At 39.5% G+C, this 27591-nt stretch overlaps 2 protein-coding genes across 6 annotated transcripts in view; one reads left to right on the top strand and one right to left on the bottom strand.

Moving 5' to 3' along the window:
• LOC134751317 (uncharacterized) overlaps positions 1-7630 on the top strand; it is a 104939-nt gene extending 97309 nt beyond the window's left edge. For 3 of the 5 annotated variants that reach the window (XM_063686703.1, XM_063686706.1, XM_063686707.1), the window contains 6 exons: positions 186-311; positions 684-828; positions 1234-1373; positions 1595-1694; positions 2013-2131; positions 3304-3574. In XM_063686703.1, coding sequence (XP_063542773.1) covers positions 186-311; positions 684-828; positions 1234-1373; positions 1595-1694; positions 2013-2131; positions 3304-3559 — 886 coding nt within the window. In that variant the 3' untranslated portion in view covers positions 3560-3574. Of the gene's footprint in view, positions 1-185; positions 312-683; positions 829-1233; positions 1374-1594; positions 1695-2012; positions 2132-3303; positions 3575-4974 lie in introns of those variants that run through there. The other 2 variants (XM_063686708.1, XM_063686704.1) reach the window with 2 other exon arrangements.
• A 6184-nt stretch (positions 7631-13814) lies between these two features.
• LOC134751144 (stromal membrane-associated protein 1) lies at positions 13815-27084 on the bottom strand. Its single transcript, XM_063686503.1, has 5 exons — positions 26873-27084; positions 19331-19461; positions 18723-18901; positions 17225-17330; positions 13815-16497 (listed from the first exon to the last, which is right to left on the bottom strand). Exons 1-5 carry the CDS (start codon positions 26988-26990, stop codon positions 15703-15705), a joined length of 1329 nt encoding a protein of 442 aa, XP_063542573.1. The 5' UTR covers positions 26991-27084; the 3' UTR covers positions 13815-15702.
• Between the last annotated feature and the right edge of the window lie 507 nt (positions 27085-27591).

A 27591-nucleotide genomic window follows, 5' to 3' on the forward strand; every position in this document is an offset into this window, starting at 1 on the left:
GGATTAACATTCGTGTCGTATACATGTCGAGTGAAAAAGATTTCCAGAAGCCCCACAATCATTTACAGCGAACTTGTGTCACTTTTTCGCTCTTAATAAAAATCATAACTTCTTATAACATTCTCCTAAAGCTTGTAGATTTTTTATATTGTGATCCGTTTTTTATTATATTGTTTTTCCGACAGCCGCTGCGGCTCCTCGTTCGCGCGCGACTCGGGCGGCTCGTCGGGGCACTACACGCAGCACAGCGCGCCCCCCGCGCCGCGCCCCGCCCCGCGCGACCCGCGCGACTCCGGCTGCTCCACCACCGAGTGAGTGACGGAGACAACACGACTGTCTGTTCCGTAATGTAAGGCGGCTCCAGCGGGCACTACACGCAGCAGCGTGCTCCAACATATAGGCAGACAGACATGCTGGCAGATATATATAGACAGACGTATGTGCTGGCAATGAGAAAAAGAGGGATTACTAATGAGTGGATGCAATGTTTCGAATTTGCGTAATTTTGTATGAAAGAACTTGAACATTTTTATTGGAAATCTTTTCTAAAGAGAAACTCAAAAACGGGAACTCCGGTCCATTCTTAAAACTTTTCTAAATTTTTGCAAACTTTTCTATCAACTTGCACCTCTGCACATGGGTAGCATGGTGCTAAAATTTACAAGAATTATTTTCATTTGCAGTCGCTACGGCGGTTACTACGGCTCCTGGGCGGGACTGGAAGAGTGCTACGTGTCCGCGCCGCCTCAGTTCCAAGACGGCGCGCCGTCGCCGCCGCACGCGCCGCCGCCGCCGCTATATCCTCCACGGGTGGGCATACACTTCCAGGTGCGTAGCTCTTGTGGCTAGACGGTGCTACGACTCGTAGCTGATAGTTGCAGTGCTACGGTACTCGTAGCCGATAGCAGCAGTTCTAAGACGACGCGCCGTCGCCGCCGCACGAGTCGCCTCCGTTGTATACTCCATGGGCGGGCATACACTGTCAGGTACGTAGCAACAGTAGTACGAGTCGTAGCCGATTAGCACAGTGCTACGAGCCTACGACAGTGAGATATTGCATGAATGAATCTATAGCAAATTGAGAGTTGCAACATTAAATTATTAAATATAATTGTAGCGAGATAAATTTCATTCAACTAAGTTATGTTACTAATTCGAGTGTTTCTTCTGTTCTGTACCTACTTTAGTAATATTTACACCCAAGATGAAAATAAGTCTCTCATGAATTTGCAGGCAAGCGCGCCACCCCCTCAGTTCCAAGACGAACCTCCTCTGTACGACTATAATGATTACGACTGCGCCACTTACAAACCACCTGCCAAGTGCCACGGGCGTAAGGAATATTCTTCAAGAGAGCCTCGAGATTACAACAGGTAAATATAAAATATAAACTTCATTTAAATTTCCAAAAAACTTGAAATTAAAATAATCCATTAAGTAATAATAAAACTTAGTGTAGTCAAAGTCAAAGTCAAAATATTCCTATCAAATAGGCCTAGCAACAAGCACTTTTAAATTGTCAAGTTTTAAATATTACCTTAATCTAAATATCAGAGCAATAGTAATAAACCTCTCAATATTTTTTCTTTGTTAGGTATCATGAGAGTGGCGCTGAGCCCATCAACAAACAACCGCAGTACGCGGAACGGCGCGCGCGCATCGACGATTCACAGGAATATGTTCATACTAGCCAGGTATAAAGATTTAACTTTACTTATACCTTCCTTTATACTACCTATGCTATATACACCTATCAGTTTCCGTGAAATGTAAGGGCTGAGTACTGGAGCCCCATATTCCTCATTGGTGTGAAGTGGAAATCGCAGATCATATGTATGACTCTATATTGCATATAAACAAGTTTACCGAAAGATAATTGCGCAGTAAGTGAAATAAGCTGACCATTGACCTGACCATTTTATTATTTTGTAATAAATTACAATGTCACATCAATATATACTATTTAGCCAAAAACATAGTTTCAGAAATAACATATCATATATTTTTTGTAGATGTGTCCGCCTGAGGAGGTAACGTCCCCGCTGGGAACATTCAAGCGGCAGCGCTGCCTGCGGTACAAGCAGAGGCGTCCAAGACCTATATTACGCTCAAAATCAGATATCTCCGAGAGGTATAATAGCTTTAATAAAATAATTTAGGTCCTTAAATTACTAGTCTAAGTCAGTCAGTCCTATGGGGCTAAATTTGCCAGCCAAAAACGATTTTTATGTTTTAAACTTAGAAATGAATTTTCAATGCGATATCAAGACGAATCATTTCTTGCGGAAACGCAATCTACTCGTAGTTTGACCTTTACGGTTAAGTCATCATCATCATCATATATTTAAGAGTTATACTCTTGTCGGTGGAGCGATTTCCATATGTGTGTGTTTGTGTACTATTTAGAAATTAAAATGTCATGTGAAATGGAGTTTCAAGCAGGGACCGGACAACCCTTTCCGCGATAAAACCCTTTCAATGGGCAACACTTAAACACGGCTAACACATTGAAAGACTTTCCCTTTTGAACTGCAATCCCATTCATACCCTTACCTTTGACTAACCCTTACCGAAAAGCTAACCAAAAATAAGACTAGCCCTTAATAAGGGTTACCCTTATCTTTAAGCGCTTTTTATAAAGGTTTCCCTTTGCGTGAAAGAGACAGGATTAGTATAAATCTACGGTAGTGTATGAAAAGGAAAGAAAATACGTGCCTAGTCAAAGAACGCCGCCGTCGCCGCCGACGATCGCTCGGATTCGAAGTAATGTGTGCTTTATGAACAAGGTAGACGACTTAAATTAGCACGCTTATATGCTAAAAGGGAAGCCCTTTATAAGGCTAACCCTTATAAGCAATATGCAAGGTGTTGGTGAGCGGATGATAAGGGTTTTGTAAGGGTATTTGGGCTACCGATTACTCAAATGTTGTAGCTTTATATAAGGGTTTTTAAAACCAAAACAAAGGGTTTCGTCTGGCAAAGGGTATGGTGAGTTAAGCCTTATGCAATACCCTTATAAAACCCCCATAAGGGATAGCGGGCCGGTCCCTGGTTTCAAGTGGGCATTAAAATGTACTATTAAAGTCGGTCGGGTTATTAGGGCTTCTGCAACTTTATAAGGCTACCTGGCCACAGGAGCAGAGCAAAGCAGCGGAATTTCTATTGAATCCATCAATAGAATTTCATAACATCTCCGCTCCTCTTTAATAGCGCACTGTTGATGGATTATTACTTCGCTCACCGCTCCGCAAGAGTGCAAGATATGTTTGAGTAAAGTGAGCGTCACCTTTTACTTACTGCAAGGTACCGGCGCAGCGACGGGCGCAGCCCCGCGTCGGCGCCGTGCGAGGACGACTCCCCCGACAGCCCCTCCGAGGGCTCCGCGCTGCAGCAGTTCTTCGAGAGGCTTGGCTTAGAACCCCGACAATATGACGCGCTGCTGAGAGACGCTCTGCTTGATAGTCCCGTGTTCTTTTCCTCCGCGTCTACTGTTGATTCTAATCAACTAGCGAATGCTGCGGATTATACTGTAAGTATCCCCAAAGATAATTATCTATAATAAGATAAATAAGGCGTAGCGCTACAGCAGTTCTTCGAGAGGCTTGGCTTAGAACCCCGACAATATGACGCGCTGCTGAGAGACGCTCTGCTTGATAGTCCCGTGTTCTTTTCCTCCGCGTCTACTGTTGATTCTAATCAACTAGCGAATGCTGCGGATTATACTGTAAGTATCCCCAAAGATAATTATCTATAATAAGATAAATAAGGCGTAGCGCTACAGCAGTTCTTCGAGAGGCTTGGCTTAGAACCCCGACAATATGACGCGCTGCTGAGGGACGCTCTGCTTGATAGTCCCGTGTTCTTTTCCTCCGCGTCTACTGTTGATTCTAATCAACTAGCGAATGCTGCGGATTATACTGTAAGTATCCCCAAAGATAATTATCTATAATAAGATAAATAAGGCTTAGCGCTACAGCAGTTCTTCAGAGGCTTGGCTTAGAACCCCGACAATATGACGCGCTGCTGAGAGACGCTCTGCTTGATAGTCCCGTGTTCTTTTCCTCCGCGTCTACTGTTGATTCTAATCAACTAGCGAATGCTGCGGATTATACTGTAAGTATCCCCAAAGATAATTATCTATAATAAGATAAATAAGGCGTAGCGCTACAGCAGTTCTTCGAGAGGCTTGGCTTAGAACCCCGACAATATGACGCGGTGCTGAGAGACGCTCTGCTTGATAGTCCCGTGTTCTTTTCCTCCGCGTCTACTGTTGATTCTAATCAACTAGCGAATGCTGCGGATTATACTGTAAGTATCCCCAAAGATAATTATCTATAATAAGATAAATAAGGCGTAGCGCTACAGCAGTTCTTCGAGAGGCTTGGCTTAGAACCCCGACAATATGACGCGGTGCTGAGAGACGATTTGCCTGATAGTCCCGTGTTTTTCTCGTCTCCGTCGACTGTGGATTCTAATCAACTGGCTAATGCTGCGGATTATACTGTAAGTAAAACGTAGCTTTTACATAAGAAAGATAGATACAAGTTCATCGCTACTATAGTTCTTCAAAAAATATGACGTCCTATATCGTTCTCGTTCGCGCCTAACTAGGAAACTGAACCATAAAATTCGGTTTCAGTGCTTTTATAGTTATAATATTAGTAAACTGCAATCTCCTTTTAGGCCCTAAAATTTAGGGGATGATGAATTCCGGGATACAAAGTCTTCCATCTCTTTTTCAGGTTATAATCTGTCTGTGAATAAAAAGTAATGTAATGTTACTGTTATTAATAATATATTTCATTTAATTTTGCATTTTGTCTGTCAGCCAAATTGATCCGAGCTATTCGTTCAAGCATTATTGCGTGATGAGCGGATCAAACATATAAACTTTGACATTTTTAATAATTATAGGATTTGTCAGTGTAATAACAGAACGTACAACATACCCATTAAACCCTAATTTTCCTTCAGGTCCAAGGCCCCGCAGTCCAAAAGCCGATCTACCGCAACACCGAACCGCCAAGTGTGGTGGAAAGGAACGCGCGCATCATCAAATGGTTGTGTCAGTGCCGCAAAACACAGATGCAAACGCCGCAGTGAAGACGCGGCTTTATCGCAGTGAGGACACAGCTTAACAAATATAGTTTGGTAAAACAATTCGTCAGTAGAAAAAACGCGAAATAAATTGTATGAGACGTCTACCCTTGACGCCTATATTTTTCAAATTTACCTCCTTTGACCAAATTGGTTTGCCATACTAGAACACAGATGCAGTCGCAGTGTAGACATGGCATAATGGCAGTTAGCACGGCAGTGGCGACATAGCTTATCAGATAAAACACAGACGTCGCAGTGGAGATGGAGACACAGCTTAACAATATTTAAATGCAGTCACAATGAGGACCTAGTTTAATGTATTAACAGTGGCAGTGATAGCATAAAGCTTAATAATAATATTAAGTCAGTGGTGTATTACTCAAAAGTTCGGGCGTGCTCAACATTAGCCTTATGGCCCGTTGGCTGTTAAAGCTGTTACGGACGGGCGTGCCCGTGACCTTGGTCCGGTCAGCCAGTTGCACCAACCACAGTTAACAGACTGATCAACGTCACGCAACAGAGTTCTATGATGAAACTTCCCATACAATAAAATTTTGTGAACGCTTTTACGGTGACAGACTGTTTGGTACAATTGGTACAACCGACCCTTATAGTTGTGTCTTTAACGGACGTACGGCGGACGTTCCACACGACCGAACATGCCTCGGACCAAAGTCGCAGTTCGGTACGCCCGTCTGTTACATGTTTTAAACTCAGCATGTAGCGATAATTGGCCGTAGAGGCTTGATCAATATGTGAATCTAAATGAAATTACATATATATAAGCACAGTGTGCAGAGTGATATATTAAAATATGCAGAGAGAAGTAGTCAGTAATAAGAACGACTGATTCTCATTTAAATTAAACAACTGTATTCATTATTGAGACGATAAAAATAACGTTTGAATAGCGTCAATAGCGTAAGAGTCATTTGTAAATGAAATAGTTAATTTACTAAATTATCTCAAAATTTTGAATTTTAGTAAGTTAATGTAAGAAGTCTAGCCTAAGATAGATAGATCATAATAAATGTGCCATTTTCAACCAAAAGGGTACTTATTGTCGCTTGTCAGTAAGGCGCTATTTCCATATATGTAGCTTCAATTAGAAATCAACCTTATCGACAAGCGACAATGTGGTACCTTTTGGTTGAAAACGACACAAATGTCGGTATAATGGTGTGATTCAGTTTTAATGTGGTTTACTACCGAAGTGACAACATCATCATCTTCCTTGCGTTATTCCATCTTTTTGCCACGGCTCATGAGAGCCTGGGGTCCGCTTGGCAACTAAGCCCAAGAATTGGCGTATGCACTAGTTTTTACGAAGGCGACTGCCATCTCACCTTCCAACTGAGAGAGTAAACTAGGCCTTATTCGGATTAGTCCGGTTTCCTCACGATGTTTGAATGCTGTTGGAATGGTCGGAGCACCACAACGGTAATCATTCCCTGTAGTTTTAATACTCATTAGGCGCATTGCCTCGGCCGAGGCACCTCTCCACCGGCCGAGTCGCTTCGCGCGGCAATTTCCTCGCAAGGCGGCTCGTCCAGTGTGGACCCGCCTATTAATATGGCGCGCGCTGAGTTTCATCCACCCTATTTTCAAGCGGCAACGTGGTAGGTTTATAATATCATGGAACATAAGAAAATTTAGGTGGTTCGATCATCTGATTTTTTACGTTACGTGGTATGATACTGTTGAAATGTATCTATCATGCTGTCACCTCGGAAGTAACTGGACTTTCTTAATAATACCTGAAGTCTTCACTAATATTACAAATATATTCTTTGTTCGTTTTTAATGCCGAAATTACTAATTATCAAAGTGTATAAAAACTACAATTTGAATAAATAATCATACAGAACATCATCCATACAAATATGAGTAAAAAAAAGTTATCGCGGAACAGATTATCAAAAACTACAAAACTGAAATGCATGGACGTGCCTCTTGCGAGTTGAATGAATGAACTTCGCTTTGTTTCGCTAGTTTGTTTGATAAAACGTTTATTTCCAAGCTAAGGATAACATTAAATCAGTCCTGTAATTAATTGCTAACCGTAATGTCCGCAATGTATAGAACGGTAACAGTGTAAAAAAAAACTTAGGCCTTGGAGGTAAAGTGCCTTAAAACCTTAAGTTAGCTCATTCTACTTAAAGGAAACATTCTTTTATTTTTCCTTTAAGTAAAATAAGCAAACATAAGGTTTTAAGGCACTTTCCCTCCAGGGCCCATCAATTTTTCCACACTGTATGTAATTATGTATTTTAATATTTATTTGAAATCAATTGAAAATAGTTGGTACTTAGCAAAAATTTCGGCGTTTAAAATGAATAATTGTAAATAAAAACGTAATATCGGATAGTGTTTTTAATCGCATTAACTCAAGTTTGGAAAAAAGATCAAAAAGTATTTTTGTCTTTAACAACGTACAAGTCGCGAGCTTAGTGAATGTGGTGTACAATCTAAATTGAGATAGTGTGACTATCTTACTTTATTTAACTATTTGGTCGAACCCATTGAAAGCCATGGCGGCGAAAGGGTGAAGCATTAATAATGGTCCAAAACGGTCTATAAACGCCTAACTACGATGGTATACTTATTTAAAGTTTGGCTATCTTAAAAGTACAACTCAGAGTACATTTTAACGCTTTAAAAAGTTGTACCAAAATATTTTGAAAATGTAGTCAAAATTTGATCTGAATTTCGTTTTAAAAAACTGTTTACTTATGTCTTGACGTTGACAAAAAAATTGTGTCTTTTCTTACATCGTGAATATAATTGACATACATACCTAAGTTTTAAAATTGTTGTATTTACGTTATATTTTCATAGTTTATTATGATTTGTAATAATCTAAAATTGCATTTCAATCAACATAATTATGTGAGATATTTAATAATGTTCCTACTATGGATTTGTCATTTCTATGTATATGTATCTCTATTCTAGTTATATATTTAAATTATAGAAATGAAATAAATGAGACCTATTAGTTATAAGTTTATTGTATTTGTGATCTGGGAGCACAAAATGGAACAATTTAGCTGAATACTGTAGGTATCTAACTGTGCCAAATTACATTAAGAATCTGATTCTAATAATAGAATAATCATAAGGAGTGAATAAACGAATTTTGCAATGGGGTTGGCCGGTCGAAGTATTTTACAGATGGCGCCAGCATAGGTTTTAAAAAAAAATTTTACGTGCACCTGTAGGAATACTAGGAATAGTGTCTAATTCTTGTTTTTTTTTTAGGCCGCCCTTTAAGGCCTTTGGAGTGTGCAGTGCGTGTGCGTGTGCGTGTGCGTGCACGTGCGCGTTGTAATATACAGATCCTTATGAGACGGCACACCGCTTGCGTGACGTGTGTGACGCGCACGTGCACGTGGTACGCACACGCAGCCAGTGTGCTCTGGCCTTTATGTCAAATCCTATAGAAAAAAACTAGAGACAGGTAAAACCTGTGCTATGCTAGCACTACGTTTAAAAACCCTTGACAGTTGCAAACCCCATTAAATGAGTTGTGTTAGGTATTAAAGTTTTAAAAATGATTGCCTAATAAATATCTCTAAGGCCATTTTCAGAACTTAATTTAAAATATCCAACTCATTATCTGAAGTACATATAACCATAATAACATAAACGACAATATCATGAATCGATCTATATATTTAATTATTAAAATAGTTTATAAATGAAAATAACGCAACAACTAAGTAACTGTGTTAAGTGACTACATGTAAATAAAATAATATAATACGAAAAAGAGTTTGAATTTGATTTTTTACCGAAAACCGCTGTGTAAAAATTACTGTATTAACTTGGGCATGATAATAAAATAAAACTATTACACGAATACGATGAGTCTCGGTAGCTCAGTTGATTGAGCGGTGGACTGAGTTCTACGTGTTGCCTCTCTGTCGCACTTGTAAATTCGTACGTAAGTGTGACAGGAAGGCAACACGTCGGTAGGACGGTAGGCCCACTGGTGTCCCAAAGCTGCAATTTGACTGTCGGACCCATTTCAAAAATGTCACATATATATATAAAAACTGCAGTTTATTATGGGTTATTGGTACCTACGTAGGTAATAAATTTTATTCTGTTCCCGAAAGTTAAAGGTGGTCCTACACTGTCGATTATACATATGTGCAATTTTCAACCAAAAGGGTACTTATTGTAGACTTATATTGACCGGGATATAGACCGTGATTACCTTTTGTATTATTTGTGAGCTCCCGATATTCACGGTCTATATCCCGGTCAATATAAGTCTAGTGAAACTAACCGTGAATCATTCAAAACTCTACTTATTGTAGGTTGTCAATAAGGCGCTATTTCCATATAGCTTCAATTCGAAATTAACCTTATCGACAAGCGACAATGTGGTACCTTTTGGTTGAAAACCTCACATATAATATCTGCATTGTGGGAGCACCATTAGGAGACAGGTAAAAATAAAATGCTGACAATTTTACTGGACAATTTTGACCTAATGTGGTGTAAATTACACGCCCCGAAATTACGATCCAGAATTTTTAACTTTCCAGAACAGACGAGACTTTGATTTGGTCCGTTTCACCCATATTTTTACATTTAAAACTTGCTTTAAGAAATAATATATGTATACTCTGGCATGCCAGCTTTGCCAGTAGGCAAAGGTAGCACATTATAAATGCCAATATGTGCGAATATTGATCTCCCATACATATTTTTGAGAGTTTTCTTCTAACAAAGTTGGCATCAAAATATACATATAATCCGTCAAAAGATGGTATTACATTTGTCCAATATCTTGGTCCAATGTGTATTTGCGCCTTTCATTTTGCTTAATAAGAGAGTGAAACGCAATGCACATTGGACAAAGAAATTAGACAGGTCGACACCTACTTGATTAGAACTAAGTGTAAAGGTGTCATTGTAAGCGTCATGATTCCATAAAAAATTAATATTTATTATGACAATACAACACTTTGTACTTTAGCACGCAGCAGTACGCGAAGCACGGCCGTCGTGGACCCTGCTCGCACTATTAGTGCTTAAGAAAAGAGACCTAGGCTAGGCTCTCCGAAACAGAGTATTGCAGTTAGCATGGTCTGACTTCACTAAACCCTCAGCTCAGTAGTCTATTTAAATTCAAAAATAGTGCAGTGATTTATCAACGTACCAAAGAGTTATTAATTGTACTAGAGGGTAAAATCTAAGAAAAAAACTTGCGCCCTTGTTTTGTGGTCACTGAATTTGTCAAATGTCAACGTTTTGTGGTCACCGAATTTGTCAAATGTCAACGTGTGACAACCTGAATTACCGCGTAATATATGCCGTACGGCGCCATCTACATCACCTGACAAATTGGAGGCCACTTTGCCTTAGACGCGTTTCACAATTAATGGATCTTTGTTCATTTAAGTAGGTATAGTTCTCGTTTTGAAAGACTGTAATTTTTTTCTCGGTGTGTGTGTGTTCCATGTGTGCGTAGACCGTGCATGTGCCCGTTGTGATACGAGATGAGACGGCACACGGCGACGGCGCACACCGCTTGCTCCAATATTTTAGAGCATGCGCACGTGCACTACGCGCACACATCGGGTGGGTACTGGCCTTAATTCGTATATGGATTATTCTCAAAAAAATTGATATTTAAACGATGCTATTTTAATTATTTATTTATTTTTCAATTTTAATTTCATTCGAAACGTTACTAAAACCGTTTCTTCCTTAACTTTCCTTAGGATGTTTGAAAAAAGATTTCAGTGCAAGAAATGACTGCTATAAAAAGATTTTCATAATGTGAATTATTTTTAAAATTAGTATTTTTGTGTACTTAAACAATAATTTCGGGAAACGTTTTCACTGCTATCGAGTGTATTTATTTTTTGAGGGCCCTCCACACTCGTGCGCGAATCGCAGCGCGAAGCCGCGAACGCGAGTGTGGAGTCTAGTTCGCTAATCAGCGAAATCGACTCCACACTCGCGTTCGCGGCTTCGCGCCGCGTAATCTAGAGCGAGCTTTGGGAACTTTTTTCTTATTACCAACAATAAATAAGTTTCGGCTTGTGATATGAATCAACCGATGGCCTAGCGATATTACTAATTTATAATATATCCGCAGTTACTTTTTGTTGTATTCGTCATGGTTCATAATGTCTAGCCAGCCAACTATGTCAGTAGCAGTTCAAAAAATTATTCTCGTAAGGCCCTGGCTGAGTCGATAATCTACTAAGTAAATTAAAGTTGTAGCTTATTTAATCAGCTTTCGTTTTGTATATAAAGTACTCGACTAGTCATGTCGCTAAGACGCAAAGTTTCGAAGATATATGTGAAAAACCGAAAAATGGGACCTTCAAACCATTGCATTTATTTTGTTTAGGGCCCTCCACACTCGTGCGAGAATCGCGGCGCGAAGTCGCGAACTCGAGTGTGGAGTCTAGTTCGCTAATCAGCGAAATCTACTCCACACTCGCGTTCACGGCTTCGCGCCGCGTAGTCTGGAGCGCGCTTTCCGTTCGATTTTAGACAAAATGAACTTAACCACATTTCCTTCACTATTGATTTCAAATGGCTTTTTTTGTATGGTGAGCCTTAGGAGGATATACAGCTACTCATCTCATTCTTAGGAGTGATAGTCCTAGTGTAAGAAAGAGATAAAACTCGTTTATCGTACTCGTTAAAAGTTTTAGCAGCATGATTGGCTGGCTTAACTATTGGCCTCTACAAACGTCACCGATAATCGCATGCGATTTGCTCCTACTTAGACGGCAATTATCTAAAATCGCATTAAATTTATTTCAACGTCTGTAGAAGCCTTATTTTGGTACGTACAAGTAAAGTGTAAAAATATGGGTGCACACAACATACTCAAAAATATGTCCCATAGCTCTTATGCCAGCGAATTAAGAACTATGGGACATATTTTTGAGTAAGTTGTCTACACCCATATTTTAACACTTGACTGTACATTACATTCATCGGTTAGTGTTACAGTATTTTAGGTGATTTTGCATTCGATGCTTCCAATGTGTAAATATGTTTTAACTAAATTGTTAGATGATTAACGTGATGAAGAAATTATATTGTGCTCTAATTATAATGTTGTTTCATTTTTATACTGATGAATTTGAAATTCAATCCCACGGGGCGTAGCCAAGATGACATTCGTTGTTGCCTCTCTGTCGCACTTGTAAATTCGTACGTAAGTATGACAGGGAACACACACACGCAACACGTGGAACGTGGTTCGCGGTAGGCCCTGTCATCCCGATACATTTGTCTTTTCGTTTCAACTTACTCCCCCCATCGAAACTGAGCCTTATCACTGAGCACTGCCCACTAGCAGGTCGGGCGAATAGGCGCAATATATAGGTACTTATTTGATTATAGACTAAAAATAGGTAGGTAAATGGTTATACAATATAAAAAAAACAGGTGATCGGTGTAGTGTTTAATATTGGTGTAAACAAAGACTCGAGGCGTCGAACCTCACCCATACAATATATAAACACGGCATACACTTCCGGGGGCCTAGCCAAGATGACAATCGTACATCGACAAACGATAATCGAAAAAATAATGTACGGGATGACGGATGCAACGAAGTCACGTGATCATTTCCATTTATTATTTAATTATGTGTTTTCCGTCGACAATTGTCACTTTAAAAGAACCCCGAACAACTAAATACACCTAAACGTTCGACCTTTTCAATTCACATCAGGGCTCGAACCAGTATTGAAATGCCTGTAAATATCGTTACAAAACCGTTATAATTATTTCGTTCTTTAAAACCCGGTTAATTGATGGAACGTGAACGAAAAAATTAACGTTCTCTCTTCTAACCGGTAGTAAGAAGATGGAACGGAATTTTCTGGTTCGCGGGGTACGATATAATACTGGTTACTCTCGGCTTCCGGACTCTAGGTTAAGGCCATTGTCATGCGTGAAAGAGACAGCAATAACTTACTCGTGCTATCTTGCTTCGATATCCACAAAAACGAAAGGCGAACGAATTGGTATAAACTGGTATCTCAATAGAACAGAGGGCCTACCGCGAACCACGTTCGACGTGTTGCCTCTCTGTCACGCTTACGTACGAATTTAAAAGTGCGACAGAGAGGCAACCCGTCGAACGTGGTTCGCGATAGACCCTCAGTTCTTGAACCGGTAACCGCAAACGGAAACGAAACCGGGAACGGAATGAACAAAACGGTTTGAAAAATAAAACGTTTTCCGAGCCCTGATTCACATGGTTACCGCAATATGGGAATACAAGACCGCTCAGAAAAGTAATCAAACATGTAGACAGAAAAAGCCAAAAAGGTATAAGTGCGAATTGTTGGGAACCGCTTCACTAAGGTACAATTTTACAGGTCTGAAACCTAGTAAGTTTAAATGAATGTAAATTATTGGCATACATAACTTAATGTTGGTGTAAATAATTTAACGTTGGTATAAATAAAAAAACAAGCGGTATTTATGGTCTAAAATTCTTACACTACATGCCATAAAAATTGACAAATTAGTATTATTACTGTCGATTTTATACAATACTGCACTCTCTGCACAAAATTAGTAGTTTTATTTCATATTGAAATATGAGTTTTGTGTAAAAAGTGTAGCCAACGACCCTGTTTCAACGCAACTGTGGGAGACATCAGTCTTATCGACCTGAATTACATTAAAATATTAAAACTAAAAGAAAAATAGTGACATCAGTCCAAAATTATTGTAAATAAAATTTATTTAAACCAATTTATAAAATTAATATAAAAAAAATATGGACTCAAATACTGAATTAAATTATATCATAGCATCGAACCTACTAACTATAATCATTAATCTACCCGAGATCAGAACTACGTAACTTTTTTATTATATAGGAGGTGGTAAGCGATTACCGTCGCCCATGGACGCCTGCAACACCAGTGGGCTGCAAGTGCGTTGCCGGCATTTAAGGTGGGAGTAAATACGCACTTTTCTTGAAGGTTTGAAGCCGTATCGGTCCGGGAATACCGCGGGCTGTCGACCATTCCACAGTTTAGCTGTGCGAGGCATTTTCATGAATTGTAAGAAGATTTCGACATATATTTTTTCAAGTTTTATAAGCACGGAACCCGTATGGCTCCCTAATCTCGAAATTGCTGTTGGGTAGCAGTTTTTTGAGCAATTGCCATTACACCAAGTTTAGGATCATGTCATGACTCAATTTTTAACCGTTTTAGACATTTGAAACAATTTGGTGGCTCTGAATCAGGACGATTTTAGAAGTACAATAATGACTACAATTTAAGACGAGGTTAATAGGTTCTTAACTTCGAAGTTTACTTAAAAAATAAACTAATAAAATAATCTATTCTATAAAATACAGACCTACACATTTTATTTGGGTGAAGCTGGGTTGATCTGGTAATAATCACAAGGAAAAGTGTTTTAAACAGCAGTGGAAGTTTTTCGGCTATGAACCACAGACCCACAAACCGAATAACATGTGTAGGCAACTATACAATTTAAGTATTTATTGTGATAACGAAAGGCACCGACTCTGCGTCATCAAATTATTCCTCTCAAGAAATGCTATTAGTTATCACAGTATGTATAGGACAACTTCGGGAAAGCGGATAATTTTAGAAATCATAAGTATCTACTAAATATTAAGCTTAGAAATATATTTAAAACTTGAAAATTCACTGTCTCTGGTGAGACTCGAACCCTCGAAACTGGATCACTAGCCCATGTTCAGCCAACTGAGCTACCGAGACTACACCAGAGGACAGCGAATATTTCCACTATATGCGCCTTAGGGAGGCGCCCCTAGACACCGGTGAATTTTTCCACTTTTAATGCATTTCTAAGCTTAATAGCATAGTTTGAAGACATTTCTGCTTAACACAAAATGTAATATATTTATTTAAATATATTATAAATGAACATTTAAACCTCCTGTTTTGAATAGTATAAGTTTAGAATATATTTGCGATTTTCTAAATTACTTGTTTTCCATTGTTACCCCAATGCACCTGAAGTAAGTATCTTGGCAAATCACATATATATGAAGTGTAAGTATTCATATGAAACAATATCGAGTACCTTCAAAATTTACATACATTAGTTTAAATACACGAACACAATAAACAGTGCGTTAGATTCAAAGTGCTCGCAACCAGACAATACATGTGGCACGTCTAATGTAAATCACAAATTAAATAGGACCAATACTTACACCTCTTATTAAAAAGTAAGTTTGCTTGTAATTATTTACAATCCTTGACAATATGCGAATTTACCGATAAGTTGGAGACAACTTAAAGAACATCACAAAATACTCCATATGTCAGCCGAATTACACGATCTTTACACGTCTTTTTGCTAAGTATTTAATTATATCTAGAGCATTTCTGAAATAGTGAAGTCTTTAATAGCAATATAACGAGCTAAATAATTCATGGTCAACGGCAAATTCGCGACTACGTGTATTCATATTATTGTCCTCCAGTACAATCAAAAAGAAATCAGCTCCTTTGCACAGATAACAAATGTTCCATAGATAAAACAAACTATCACATAAAAATAATAACGTGTAGGAACGTCTCTAAAAACAAGTTACTGCCAAGTGCTATTGCTGGCAACATTGGCGTTCGGAAACGCGCTAGAGAAACCCTGACCTAAGTTTAAGGAGCCGAATTGCTGAGATAGCGGCTGTTGTTGAGGCTGGTTGAAAAATTGGTTATTTTGAGGGAACGCTTGCTGCTGGGCGGAGTTAAACTGTTGTTGTTGTGGGAAGGGCTGCTGAAACTGCCCGGGCATCGATTGAAACTGGTTCAATTGTTGTTGTTGTGGCATTCCATTTTGTGGAGGAGCATTGTTAAAAGGCTGCGATTGGAACGCGTTAGCGAAACCGAACTGATTCTGCTGTTGAGTGAACTGCGGTTGATTAAAATTGGTTGAATTGAACTGATTAGCTGGTTGCTGATTAAACTGAGCTGGTTGATTAAACTGTGTTTGATTAAACTGACTCTGCGCCGGCGCGATGAAACTTTGCTGATTGAATTGGCTTCCTAAATTAGAAGGAGTCTTGCTATATAGAGCTAGTATACTATCTTTAGTTAGTTTGTTCTTTTCCTTTTCAGTCGGGGCAGGCTGTTTGAAGAAATTTTCTTCCTCTGTCTTCAAGTCGGGTTTAACTTCTTTAGGAGGTTCCATAGATTGTTGGGGAGCGGAGAAGAAGCTGGAGAAGATGTCATCTTGCTTGGCTTCGGGCTTGGAGGTGTCCAGCCCGAGGAGATCAGCGGAGCTGGTGGGCTTGGGGGACTCCGCTTGGGCCGTGGGCGTGTTTCGGCCCAGCTTTGGGCTGACTGATGATTTGGGCTTTGGTATGCTCGGAATTACGTCCGATTTCTGTAAAACAAATATAGCACTTCTGTAAAACGACGTTTTGTTAGGACTTGCGACTTAGGTAATAGCAATGAAAAGCGCAACATGCTCGGCATGGCGGATGAGACAAGGGATGCCATGGAAAAATACAGACGCAGAATCGTAGGGTATTCCACAAGGGAGGTCTACTTTGTTGGGGAAGTGACGTGTATGGCAGCTACCTTAATAACCTGCTGAAATCTCTGTTATACTATTGAATATAAAGTTATCATGCCAAATATCGGCTTCTAGCTTTATAAAAATAGCGTCAAGTACCCGACACTTCTGGAGTGGCGCCATTCATATATTACGTAAGACGAGTATTATATAAGATTTTGATCAGTCCGCGCTTTTCCAATGTAGAATTTTGACTGCGCATTTTTGTGATCTTACGTAAGAACTATCAAGACTCCCATCCACTCTCTTGTAAGAAAAAATAAGACATGGTCGAACCCCCTCCCACCCTAAATCGTTTTACGTAATAAATGAATGGCGTCAATGCCCCTGGCCTTGTAGCCTTGGTGAAGAAAACAACGACTCAAACGATTGCGATCATCAGTCATGAGGAAACGAGGAAGAAAAGAGAAAATAAGTAATTTTTCATTTCTCATGCTCTAAAAGTGGCTCATTGTTTCTCTCTGAAGCGGGTAGAAAGTGATACGTCTCTGCTCTAGGGCGTTTTCCTTTCCAAAACAGAACTTGTTGAACTTACGTTGTATTTGTTGTCGTTGGTGGGCGCGGGCAGAGGGCCCAGTCCCGACGAGGTCGACTTCTTTTTCCGTTTTTGCCTTTCCATTTCCTCATCGATTTCCTTGTCCCTGAAATTTATTTTATTTATTTTTATTCAGTACTGCTTTTTCCCACAATCTTTTGCGTGGAAAGATGATGATGATAATTGATAAAAACTGTCCTTCATACCAAATTTTACCTTAACCGGTTCAGAAGCTTATGTGGAAAGCGTAACAGACAGAGAGACAGACAGAGCTACTTTCGCATTTATAGTAGGTATTAAAGTAGGGATTTAATTTAAAAAAAAAACGGCCAAGTACGAGTCTGACTCGCGCACCGAGGGTTCCGTACTTTTTAGTATTTGTTGTTATAGCGGCAACAGAAATACATCATCTGTGAAAATTTCAACTGTCTAGCTATCACGGTTCATGAGATACAGCCTGGTGACAGACAGACAGACGGACAGCGGAGTCTTAGTAATAGGGTCCCGTTTTTACCCTTTGGGTACGGAACCCTAAAAAGATTAATGTTTTCGTAGGACACTCGAACCTTGGTGATGGTTGCACGGTGGCGATTTACAAGCAGCATCACATAGATAGTGAGGGCCAAAGTGGCCAAATATATCGGTACACACATTACTTACCATCACCACCCACTTTGGCAGTCTCTATGTATGTATTTGATGCTGACTGAACGACTGTTTCCAACTTAACGACCCGAATTAACGCGGATGTAGGCCTCCAACAAGTCGTTTTGAAGATAACTAATGATAGATTTTTTAATGTGACAGTCAATAAACGAGCAGACGAGCCGCCTGATGGGAAGCGATCATCGTCGCCCATGGACATAAGCAACATCGGAGGTGCCACTTAACCGTTGCCGACCCTTGAGAACCCTAAATACCCGCTTCTTGAAGAACCCCATGTCTTAGCGCATCATCATCTTCCACGCGTTGTCCCGGCATTTTTGCCACGGCTCATGGGAGCCTGGGGTCCGCTTGGCAACTAATCCCGAGAATTGGCGTAGGCACTAGTTTTTACGAAAGCGACTGCGATCTGACCTTCCAACCCAGAGGGGAAACTAGGGCTTGTTGGGATTTCCTTCACCGAAAAGCCTGGTAAATATCAAATGATATTTATTTCGTACATAGGTTCCGAAAAACTCATTGGTACGAGCCGGGGTTTGAACCCGCGACCTCCAGATTGCAAGTCGCACGCTTTACCGCTAGGCCACCAGCGCTTCACTACCCCATGTCTTAGCGCAAAGGTAATATTCCACATTCTGCACGTTCTGGGAATGAGCTTTGTTAAGCCGCTTCCCCACTTGGCGGCGCGGTATCGGTATCGGTGCAGTACCTACGCAGTATTTCTTCCTGATTGGCGGAGGTGCGTTGATAAAGGTGAGACGATGGCACTAATTCAAAAAGTTCTTCGGAGCGTTATACATAGATCATACGAGATGTACTTAATAAAACAACTCACCAGTTGACCTTGGGCGGGGCGGGCGGCACCCACTCCTTGGCGATGTACTTCTTCTGTTCGTACTTGGCGCGTATGAAGGCCTCCAGAGAGGAGTCGTTCTGCGGCCGCCGGAACGAGTCGGGCAGGTTGGCCTCGTACACGGCGCGCGCGCGGGAGTTACCCATTTGTTGGAGGGATACCTGGTATAATAGTAGATTGTTAACCAAGGATGGAAAGTGAACCATACCACCCGAGATATTTTAGCGCTCGAGCAAAGTGAGAGTGCCAATAGTTCGAGGGTGAGATGGTTACTTTTACCCGAGTTAAACACTACTTTTCATTTCGACTATGAGGAAAGTCTAACACAAGAAAATATCTAAGAGAATTAGGTTATTGGAACCATTTCGATTTTGATCCGAAAAAAAATCTAAAACAATAGACAATTTGATCTTAAATTGGGATGTGTCTGAAACGGCCTTAATGTAAACGCGCCTTAAAAAAAGTGAAACTGGATGTATGAATGTAAAATTATCATTACTTTATTTCTCCTCAATAAAGGTTCTCTAATTTCTAATAGGTTGCTTTAATTATTAGGCTAAACAGTGTATAAAACTTCTGATAAACTGTACCACTTGCTCCGGGGTCCAGGAGTCCAGGTTGACGCTCTTGACCTTGGAGATGTGCACACCCAGGTTCCGATGGATGCCGGCGCAGCGGATGCACAGGAATATACCAAGGTTCCATGACGCCCAGCGCGGTCCTGTAACCAGATAGTTTTTAATGGCGTTATTTATGAACGTGAATACAATTTTAAATGGTGTTGAAATTAGTATGTTCTTAATGTTCTTATTCATCGATTTGGACTTTGCGTTTGTTGAGGTGAGCCCAGATTTACCTATTGCGTGGTTTCAGATTTAACGCCCAATTAGCACAAAAGCACTCGGCCGTATTGCCTCGGGCAAGGCACGTCTTCGCCGAAAGAGTTCCTTCTCGCGGCAATTTTGGTAGCGAGGCAGCTCGTTCTGTGTGATCCCGCTTCTTATATCCCTACTGTAGTATTATAAATGCAAAAGTAACTCTATTTTAATGAAATTAGGCCAACAGGCACACCACACTAAGAGACATCCTATAACACAACTAATGTTAGCGGAGTTCGGAACGCGCCCCGAACTGACAGGACGGTTGTCATGAGGGCGAGCTGTCAAGATGGCTTGGCGCCGGATCCACGGAAGCGTCGGTGAAGCATTGTTGTGTATCAAGTTAAAATAAATCGTTTATTCAAGACCTAGTGCGTTTTGCTGTTAATAATTCAGAAGTGAGATATGAAACATGCATGCTCACAAAATATTTCCATCAAATAAATTGATTCGCGTACGAAATCGTAATATTGGAAGTAGCATCAAAGTACGCACTAAAAATGGACGCGTACGTATTTTGGTAAAATGCACTAAGGTTTGGGTCGCGAAGTGTTCAAATGTATTTACAAATACCTATTTAACAAAGAAGTAAAATGTTAGAAATCATACGATTTCGAAAAAGTACGTAAGTAATATTACCGCCTGCCGGTAAGTTATGCGCTCGAGGCGAGTCAACAACTCGATCACGATTGCCAGTGGTAAATGAAACATTAGTAGTATTTAAAAACTATTTGGAAATGGTTTCTCCTAATCCTGAATGCAGGTATGTCGAATTGCTAAACCGACTGAACGTTTTGTGTGAGTAAAAGTGCGCAATACCACTTATAACCTAACACGTAAAATGATATGGGAAATTGATCTTTAATGTATGGACATTATATCCTATAAACAAATACATAACATGAATGTGCATTATATATCATTTGGTATGGTATTGACTGCTTTGGTGTGTTATTTGTATGGAACTTATACTTTATTATTGGATAACTGTATCCACAACATGCATTGTTATTGTAATACCACACTAGGCTTAGTGTGGCTGTGGTGTGCTTGTGTTTAATTTCCAGAGCAGAAATGATCACTTCAACTCCGAGAATTGCATTTGATGGTGCAACTAATCTGAAGTTACCGTCGGGCAAGACAAATTTATAGATTGTATATTGTATGGCCTAACATGGCCCATATGAAACAAAGTTACAATACAACAAAGTGGTTTGCTTATGATAGCTAAGCAGGTAATAAATACTGTGAGATACTTAAATTGAAAGGTGTAAGTATATTTGAATATGTTCTAGTGAATGGTTACCTGAACCTTCAAAGTGTGGTATTGGATTATGCACATAGTCTAGTTTGTGCCATTGAGAAAGTATATAAGCAATCAAAATAGGACATGATATGCTTGGACCCATGGGACATGACACATGACTTTTATTTCAAGTCATGAAACCAGTCTTGGCATCTTCAATCTTAAAATTCTTAAATACAGTGTACAATAAATGTACTTGGTGTCTTGAAAAAATGCTGAATTCAATATTAATCATGATTGAGACAAGCAATCATTTGTATTGAGTGAATTTTTAGTTACCATTTAGGTAATATAAGGTGTAATATTGCTAATGTTCACCGGGGTCATATAAGATCATTCAGCTTAATGCCTATCAATGGGAAAAAGTATTGGAATAATATTTAAATTAATTTCAAATGATATTTAGTACATTCTCTTTATGGTAAGAAATGAGAATATGAATATAAGGAAATGAGATATTATTAAGTACTTTTTAAGCAGAGTTTGGTAGCTTCTGTAGCACAGTGATTTTGCTGGTGTACCAACTGGTGTCTTTACCCTAGATTGAATGGTTAACTGTAATATTGTCATGGTCTCATCTGAGTTTCAATTGATCTCTTGATCGGTAATTCTTAGTGACTAAATTAGTCATTTTATTAAATTGTCATTTATTTAAATGACTGGTATGACGGGATTAGTGTACCCACCTGATGGTAAAGTGTGTTAAGTGGTCTTAAATATACTTACTCTTTATATGGTTTTTGAGTTGTGTGTCTGTGTGTGTTTACATTATGTTCACAGATACTTATTATGATGTAACATTGGCTTATGCAACTAATACAAATATGATGGTAATAGCTGGTTGGTTCACAAAGAAAAAGTAAAGACAGATTAGGTTTCAAATGAAATTTACAAGCTGAAAAGAATAATGAGATACCTCATAAGATTTTATTCATGTACAATAATTGCAACGGGGTATGTAAAATTGTGGTGATGAACTGAACATTATGTTCACAGATAGTAAATGTGATGGAATATTGACCTGCACAACTAATACAAGTGTGATGCTAATATATCCTATAGTTGGTTGGTTTACACAAGAGGAAGTAAAAGGACAAAATTGACCACTACCGGGTCGGGTGTTGTTAACACATCTCAAATGACTTTTACTAGCAGCAAGAAATGATGATATGCATAAGGGTTTTATTACAGTATTGGCTTACGCAACACAAGCATGGTGTTGGCTGGTGGGTTATTGTTTAAAGTTCACACAAGATAAACTAAGGGCAAAGTTGACCACTACTTGTTAGAAGTTTGTAACATGTCAAATATGTTTGACTAATAGATAATAATGGTGAGATGTATACCTAAGGATTTTAAGTCCTGAGCAATTGAATCAGGTGAGTGTTCGTTAGTCTGATTTTGACAAACAATTTACAAATCATGGTGATGTCTATTACTCTCACTAAAGTACAACCTTTACCTGAATTATGAGTAAGGGAGGTTAATGTTAATAATGTTTGGGAGTAATGAATGATGGTAATAAAACTGCAATGTTTTACATCATGGGTAGTATACACCACCAACATGAAAATAAAAAAAAATTTATCTGCGATTCGTAAATTTCTTCAGAAAATATAAAAATAAGAGTGTGTTTACTAAGTGTTCTAGCCCCGAGATTATGTGGCTAGAGTAACTGAGTTTAGGATTGACATGTTAGTCCAGTAAAATAATTAAATTGAAGTATGAATAAATGTTTTTGTACTTTGGGAGTTTCTTAAAATATGTTTATTTGGAAAGATGAGTAATAATTATATAATGGAACATGATTGAGTGGTATGCAACAACATAAAGCTGCATAAAGCCATCGGTGTTACGTGGTTGCATGAACCAATTTACTGCCCTTAATATGTTTTCAGAGGGACATATGCAAGAGTGTCATGTGTTTGGCGTATTGCTGCTAGCGAGAAATGCTGACACGGCTGATGCGGCATAATGTGAAATGAGGCTACTCGGTGGCCTGAGCTCGAAGACATGATTGCGGTTGGCAATGAGATGAGTTGAACAGTAAGCCGTCAGCTTCAGACTCGCAAGAGGGTAAGCCTGTTTTCACACGCCTCTGGGCGGTGATACCTGTAGTCACGACGCTTCTTGCGGTGACGCCTGGTTCAATGACGCCTGTGTGCGATAATGCTTGTTTTCACGACGCCTGTGTGCGGTGATGTTTGTTTTCACGACGCCTGTGTGCGGTGATGCCTGTAGTCACGACGCTTCTTGCGGTGACGCCTGGTTCAATGACGCATATGTGCAATGATGCTTGTTTTCACGACGCCTGTGTGCGGTGATGCCTGTAGTCACGACGCTTCTTGCGGTGACGCCTGGTTCAATGACGCCCATGTGCGATGATGCTTGTTATCACGACGCCTGTGTGCGGTGATGTCTGTAGTCACGACGCTTCTTGCGGTGACGCCTGATTCAATAACGCCTATGTGCGATGATGCTTGTTTTCACGACGCCTGTGTGCGGTGATGCCTGTAGTCACGACGCTTCTTGCGGTGACGTATGTTTTCACATGTCTATGTGTGATGATGCTTGTTTTCACGACGCCTGTGTGCGGTGATGTCTGTAGTCACGACGCTTCTTGCGGTGACGCCTGATTCAATAACGCCTATGTGCGATGATGCTTGTTTTCACGACGCCTGTGTGCGGTGATGCCTGTAGTCACGACGCTTCTTGCGGTGACGTACGTTTTCACATGTCTATGTGTGATGATGCTTGTTTTCACGACGCCTGTGTGCGGTGATGTCTGTAGTCACGACGCTTCTTGCGGTGACGTATGTTTTCACATGTCTATGTGTGATGATGCTTGTTTTCACGACGCTTTATGCGGTGATGCCTGTTTTCACGACGCTTTATGCGGTGATGCCTGTTTTCACGACGCTTTATGCGGTGATGCCTGTTTTCACGACGCTACTGCGCTTTCGGGCGGAAATGTTCAGTGTCTACTCTGCGTGCAAGACTTGAGAGACGTGGACAACGGTGCTTTCCGCACTGGTTGACGAAGTGACCAGGGAATGCTGCCATGGTGCGGTGATGATGTCTGCGAACTCCCTCACGCCTATGGCTAGGCTTGAGATGAACATCGAGGAATGGTAACAAAGTTGATGCTGGTAAGGCAAAATATAATATAAAGTACAAGCAAGGTTAGATGACCCATAATCATGTTTGAGTAATAATTAGCAAGGCTTAATGACTTAATTTGAGTTTTGATGAATACAACATTGATATTATTAGAAATCAGATCACTGTGGTCTTTTTATGATATATGAAATGTTTAAATGTTTTACAGCCTGTTTAGAAGGTGCAAATGTCGAAATTGTAATACCTAATGTTTTACCTTGTAGGTTGGACTACGAAAGACACAGTTTGTTTTGAAGGCATAGTGTTCCTTGTTGTACAACGGAACGTTTAGAGCATTAATATGTATTACAGAGTTGGAGAGGCTGTGATGCCAGGTTTTTATCATGTGCTGTATTGGAGGCGGCCATGGACGTGGAGCTGTGCGCTTGTTGTTCGGCCGAGGCCTAGCGAGCCGAGCGAGCACCGTCTCTTGTGCTGGTCCTGCGTGGAGCACGCATCATCTACAACACTGACGTCAGATGTGAGCCCGTTCCTTTTTCTCGTTAATAAAGCAGTGTGGTGCATACCTATTCTGTTTTGCGATCAGTTGATCACGCAAGTCGTGCATCATTTTAGAAGGATCTAAATTTAATAATGATATGATAAATTTGATTTAGTACCTGACATTTATTATTCAAAGTCTTGAAGTTGACTAAGGGAAGTTTCTAAAAGTATGTAAACTGTAAAAGTAAATTATGGAAGTCTGTTTTTACCGTGATAAAGGAGATAATATTATAGGTTATTACTTATTAGAGACTTTAATAGTTGATGTAGAAAGTTAGTGAAAAGGCTTTTGAAACAAAAACGGTTTGTACAGGCTACGCATTCAGGTTGTTTTGATTGGTTCACAGAGCTAGTGAGCTAACTACCGCTGCTGAGCTGAGCTGTGAAGTGTGGTGGTGAGTGGTGAAGTTCAGCACGGCACGGGTGGAAGACACCTTCGAGGGCGAAGGTTATTTGGTCAGATGGCCGACTGTTAGCAGAGTTCGGAACGCGCCCCGAACTGACAGGACGGTTGTCATGAGGGCGAGCTGTCAAGATGGCTTGGCGCCGGATCCACGGAAGCGTCGGTGAAGCATTGTTGTGTATCAAGTTAAAATAAATCGTTTATTCAAGACCTAGTGCGTTTTGCTGTTAATACTAAATATCTGAATTTGTACTTACAATTGTCTCTTGTATGGAATAAAGGCTTATTTAATTTAATTTAATGAAATTCGGTATTGAGATAGATTGAGGGCCGAAGAAGGAAGTATGATAGTTTTTATGAATCATCTTCATCATCGCACACAGACAAAGTCGAGGGCAGAAGCTATTGCATACACAGTCTGAATTTAAAAAAAAAAATATATGTTGTGCTAAATGTGGGCATAAAGGTAAGTTTGATCCTTCAGAATGTTAATGTACAGTCAACAATACTATTCGCTTAGCACCTTTGCATACAAACTTCTATGCAGGGGGGTACTTTTTTCTCTGCAGCTGACTGTAGTTTTAACATGATCTCAATTATAATTGGAATGTAACCTTGTCTCATTCATTGTAACATTATGATATGAAGCATGATCTACATGAAATTAACCCAAATGGGGTTAAAGACAGGAAAGTGTAATTAGTTGTTTCCTCTTTTATTTATCATTGTGAAATAATAGTTTTTTGATGCCACATTTGTTTGAATTTGTAGCAGTTTGTATTAGAGAATGCTTCAAAACATTAAGTCTGTCATTTTTGTTGTTTGTATGTACCAGAATTTATTTTGTACTGAAATGTCAGATCTGTTGGATAAATTGGGGCAATATAAGAGAAATTTTAATATGTTGGACATTGAAGTAAGGTAACCTCTGAAATAACTGCTTTTGTGATGCTTAATAAACTTTGAAAACAAGTTTGTATAAACAATCTGATGTAAAAAATCAGTAATATACATTAAAAAGAATTATTTAGTAGGTTTAGTTGAAAAGTAAAACTGATTCAAGGCCCTTGGGCACTGGCCCTCTTTATACAATATGAGCTATAATCTGGCATTTTATTCATAGTCTCATAATGACATATGATGATTGACATATGTAAGAGTATTAGAGATAACTTTAAACAATTAATAGATAACACAAGCTATTGAGCTTCCTAGTGTTACTGATAAGGAAACAAAGTGTAAAATTAAAATCATCAATATTTAATTTCAGTTTTGTGCAATTCATTTTTGACCAATTCACTTTATGGTTGTTATCAGGACTTGCATTTATATTGTTACATCTCTTTTGTTTATATAGCAAACAAAAAGGATGCAAATACAACAAATTCAAGCCACAAAATCTGAAAAACATTAAATAGGCTCACTGACACTGGAAAAAACTAAAAATTACACTAAACTATTCAATTCTTTTACTAGTGACAATGGATTAACTTTGTGATTTTCATAAATTTAAAAATGTAATTTAATCTAAATAATTCAACATCTGGCAAATATGAACTCCTTTCTTTAGCAAAAATTTTGTACCAGAAATCAAGAAATAAAACACTGGAATGTCAGTGAACTGAGTAATGTATTACCTGACGACGTCGACGGGCGGAAATGCACGTAAATTGAGACCTAGCATTGATAATAACTAAATTGTTTAAGGATATCATGAGTCATTGATTCCGATCTATGAAGACCTCACGGTTCACCGAGTTCAAGGACCTAATTACGATACGGCCCGTTAGCAGCCAGCTAGCTATCTATTAATCCGTCTAAGCAACTAACTTAGTTGTAAATAATATTTTAAAGCGAATAGGAAACTTGAGAATCATCGTACCTTTAGCATCACAGTCAACACAATATTTGTTGTCTTCATCCTTCAGCATAACCATTAATATGTTCTGACATCGGTCCTGGATCTGTTTGGCCCGGTCCTTTTCGGTTTTCGATGTCATTTCTGTTAGATATTTGTAGCAAACGGCTTGAAAATCACTGGAAATGGGTGGAAGGATTGTTTGTTGAAGGCAGCAGCAGAAACCATAGAGTAAAGTGAAGTTGAAGTGACAGCCGGATTGATGAGGTGTATTCTTGTTCATGGTTGGGACGCAAGCTGGCAATACTATAGTCTGTCAAGCCATTTCCATCAGTAAAAAAAGGCGGCAGATTAAAAAAAATGTAGGCGCCAAGGGTATCGCCCATAGAAAATTTGAATTTCGCGCCTATAGCTACTGACAAACTTGTTTGACCGGCTAGAAGCGTTTGAAGTTTTTGCAGTTGACGATAAATAATTATTTTAATATTTCATTTTTGAAATATTCTATTATAGTTATCATTTGGAGGGAGCAAGAGATATTGCTATCTCATTCCACCAAATAGCAACGTCCACTGGACTGTCCTTCGCTGGGCCATCGTGTAGAGGAGCCATTACAACTTCGAAATTCCAAATAAGGCCTCATACACAAGAGCGCTTTTTCAACGCGCGTTAAAAAAGCGCTTGAATCTACCCGCACGCTAAATTCGATTTAAAGACCAAGGCTTAAAGTTGAATCCTACATT

Source organism: Cydia strobilella, chromosome 21, assembly GCF_947568885.1.
Source record: "Cydia strobilella chromosome 21, ilCydStro3.1, whole genome shotgun sequence".
In the NCBI taxonomy this organism is placed as follows: domain Eukaryota; kingdom Metazoa; phylum Arthropoda; class Insecta; order Lepidoptera; family Tortricidae; genus Cydia; species Cydia strobilella.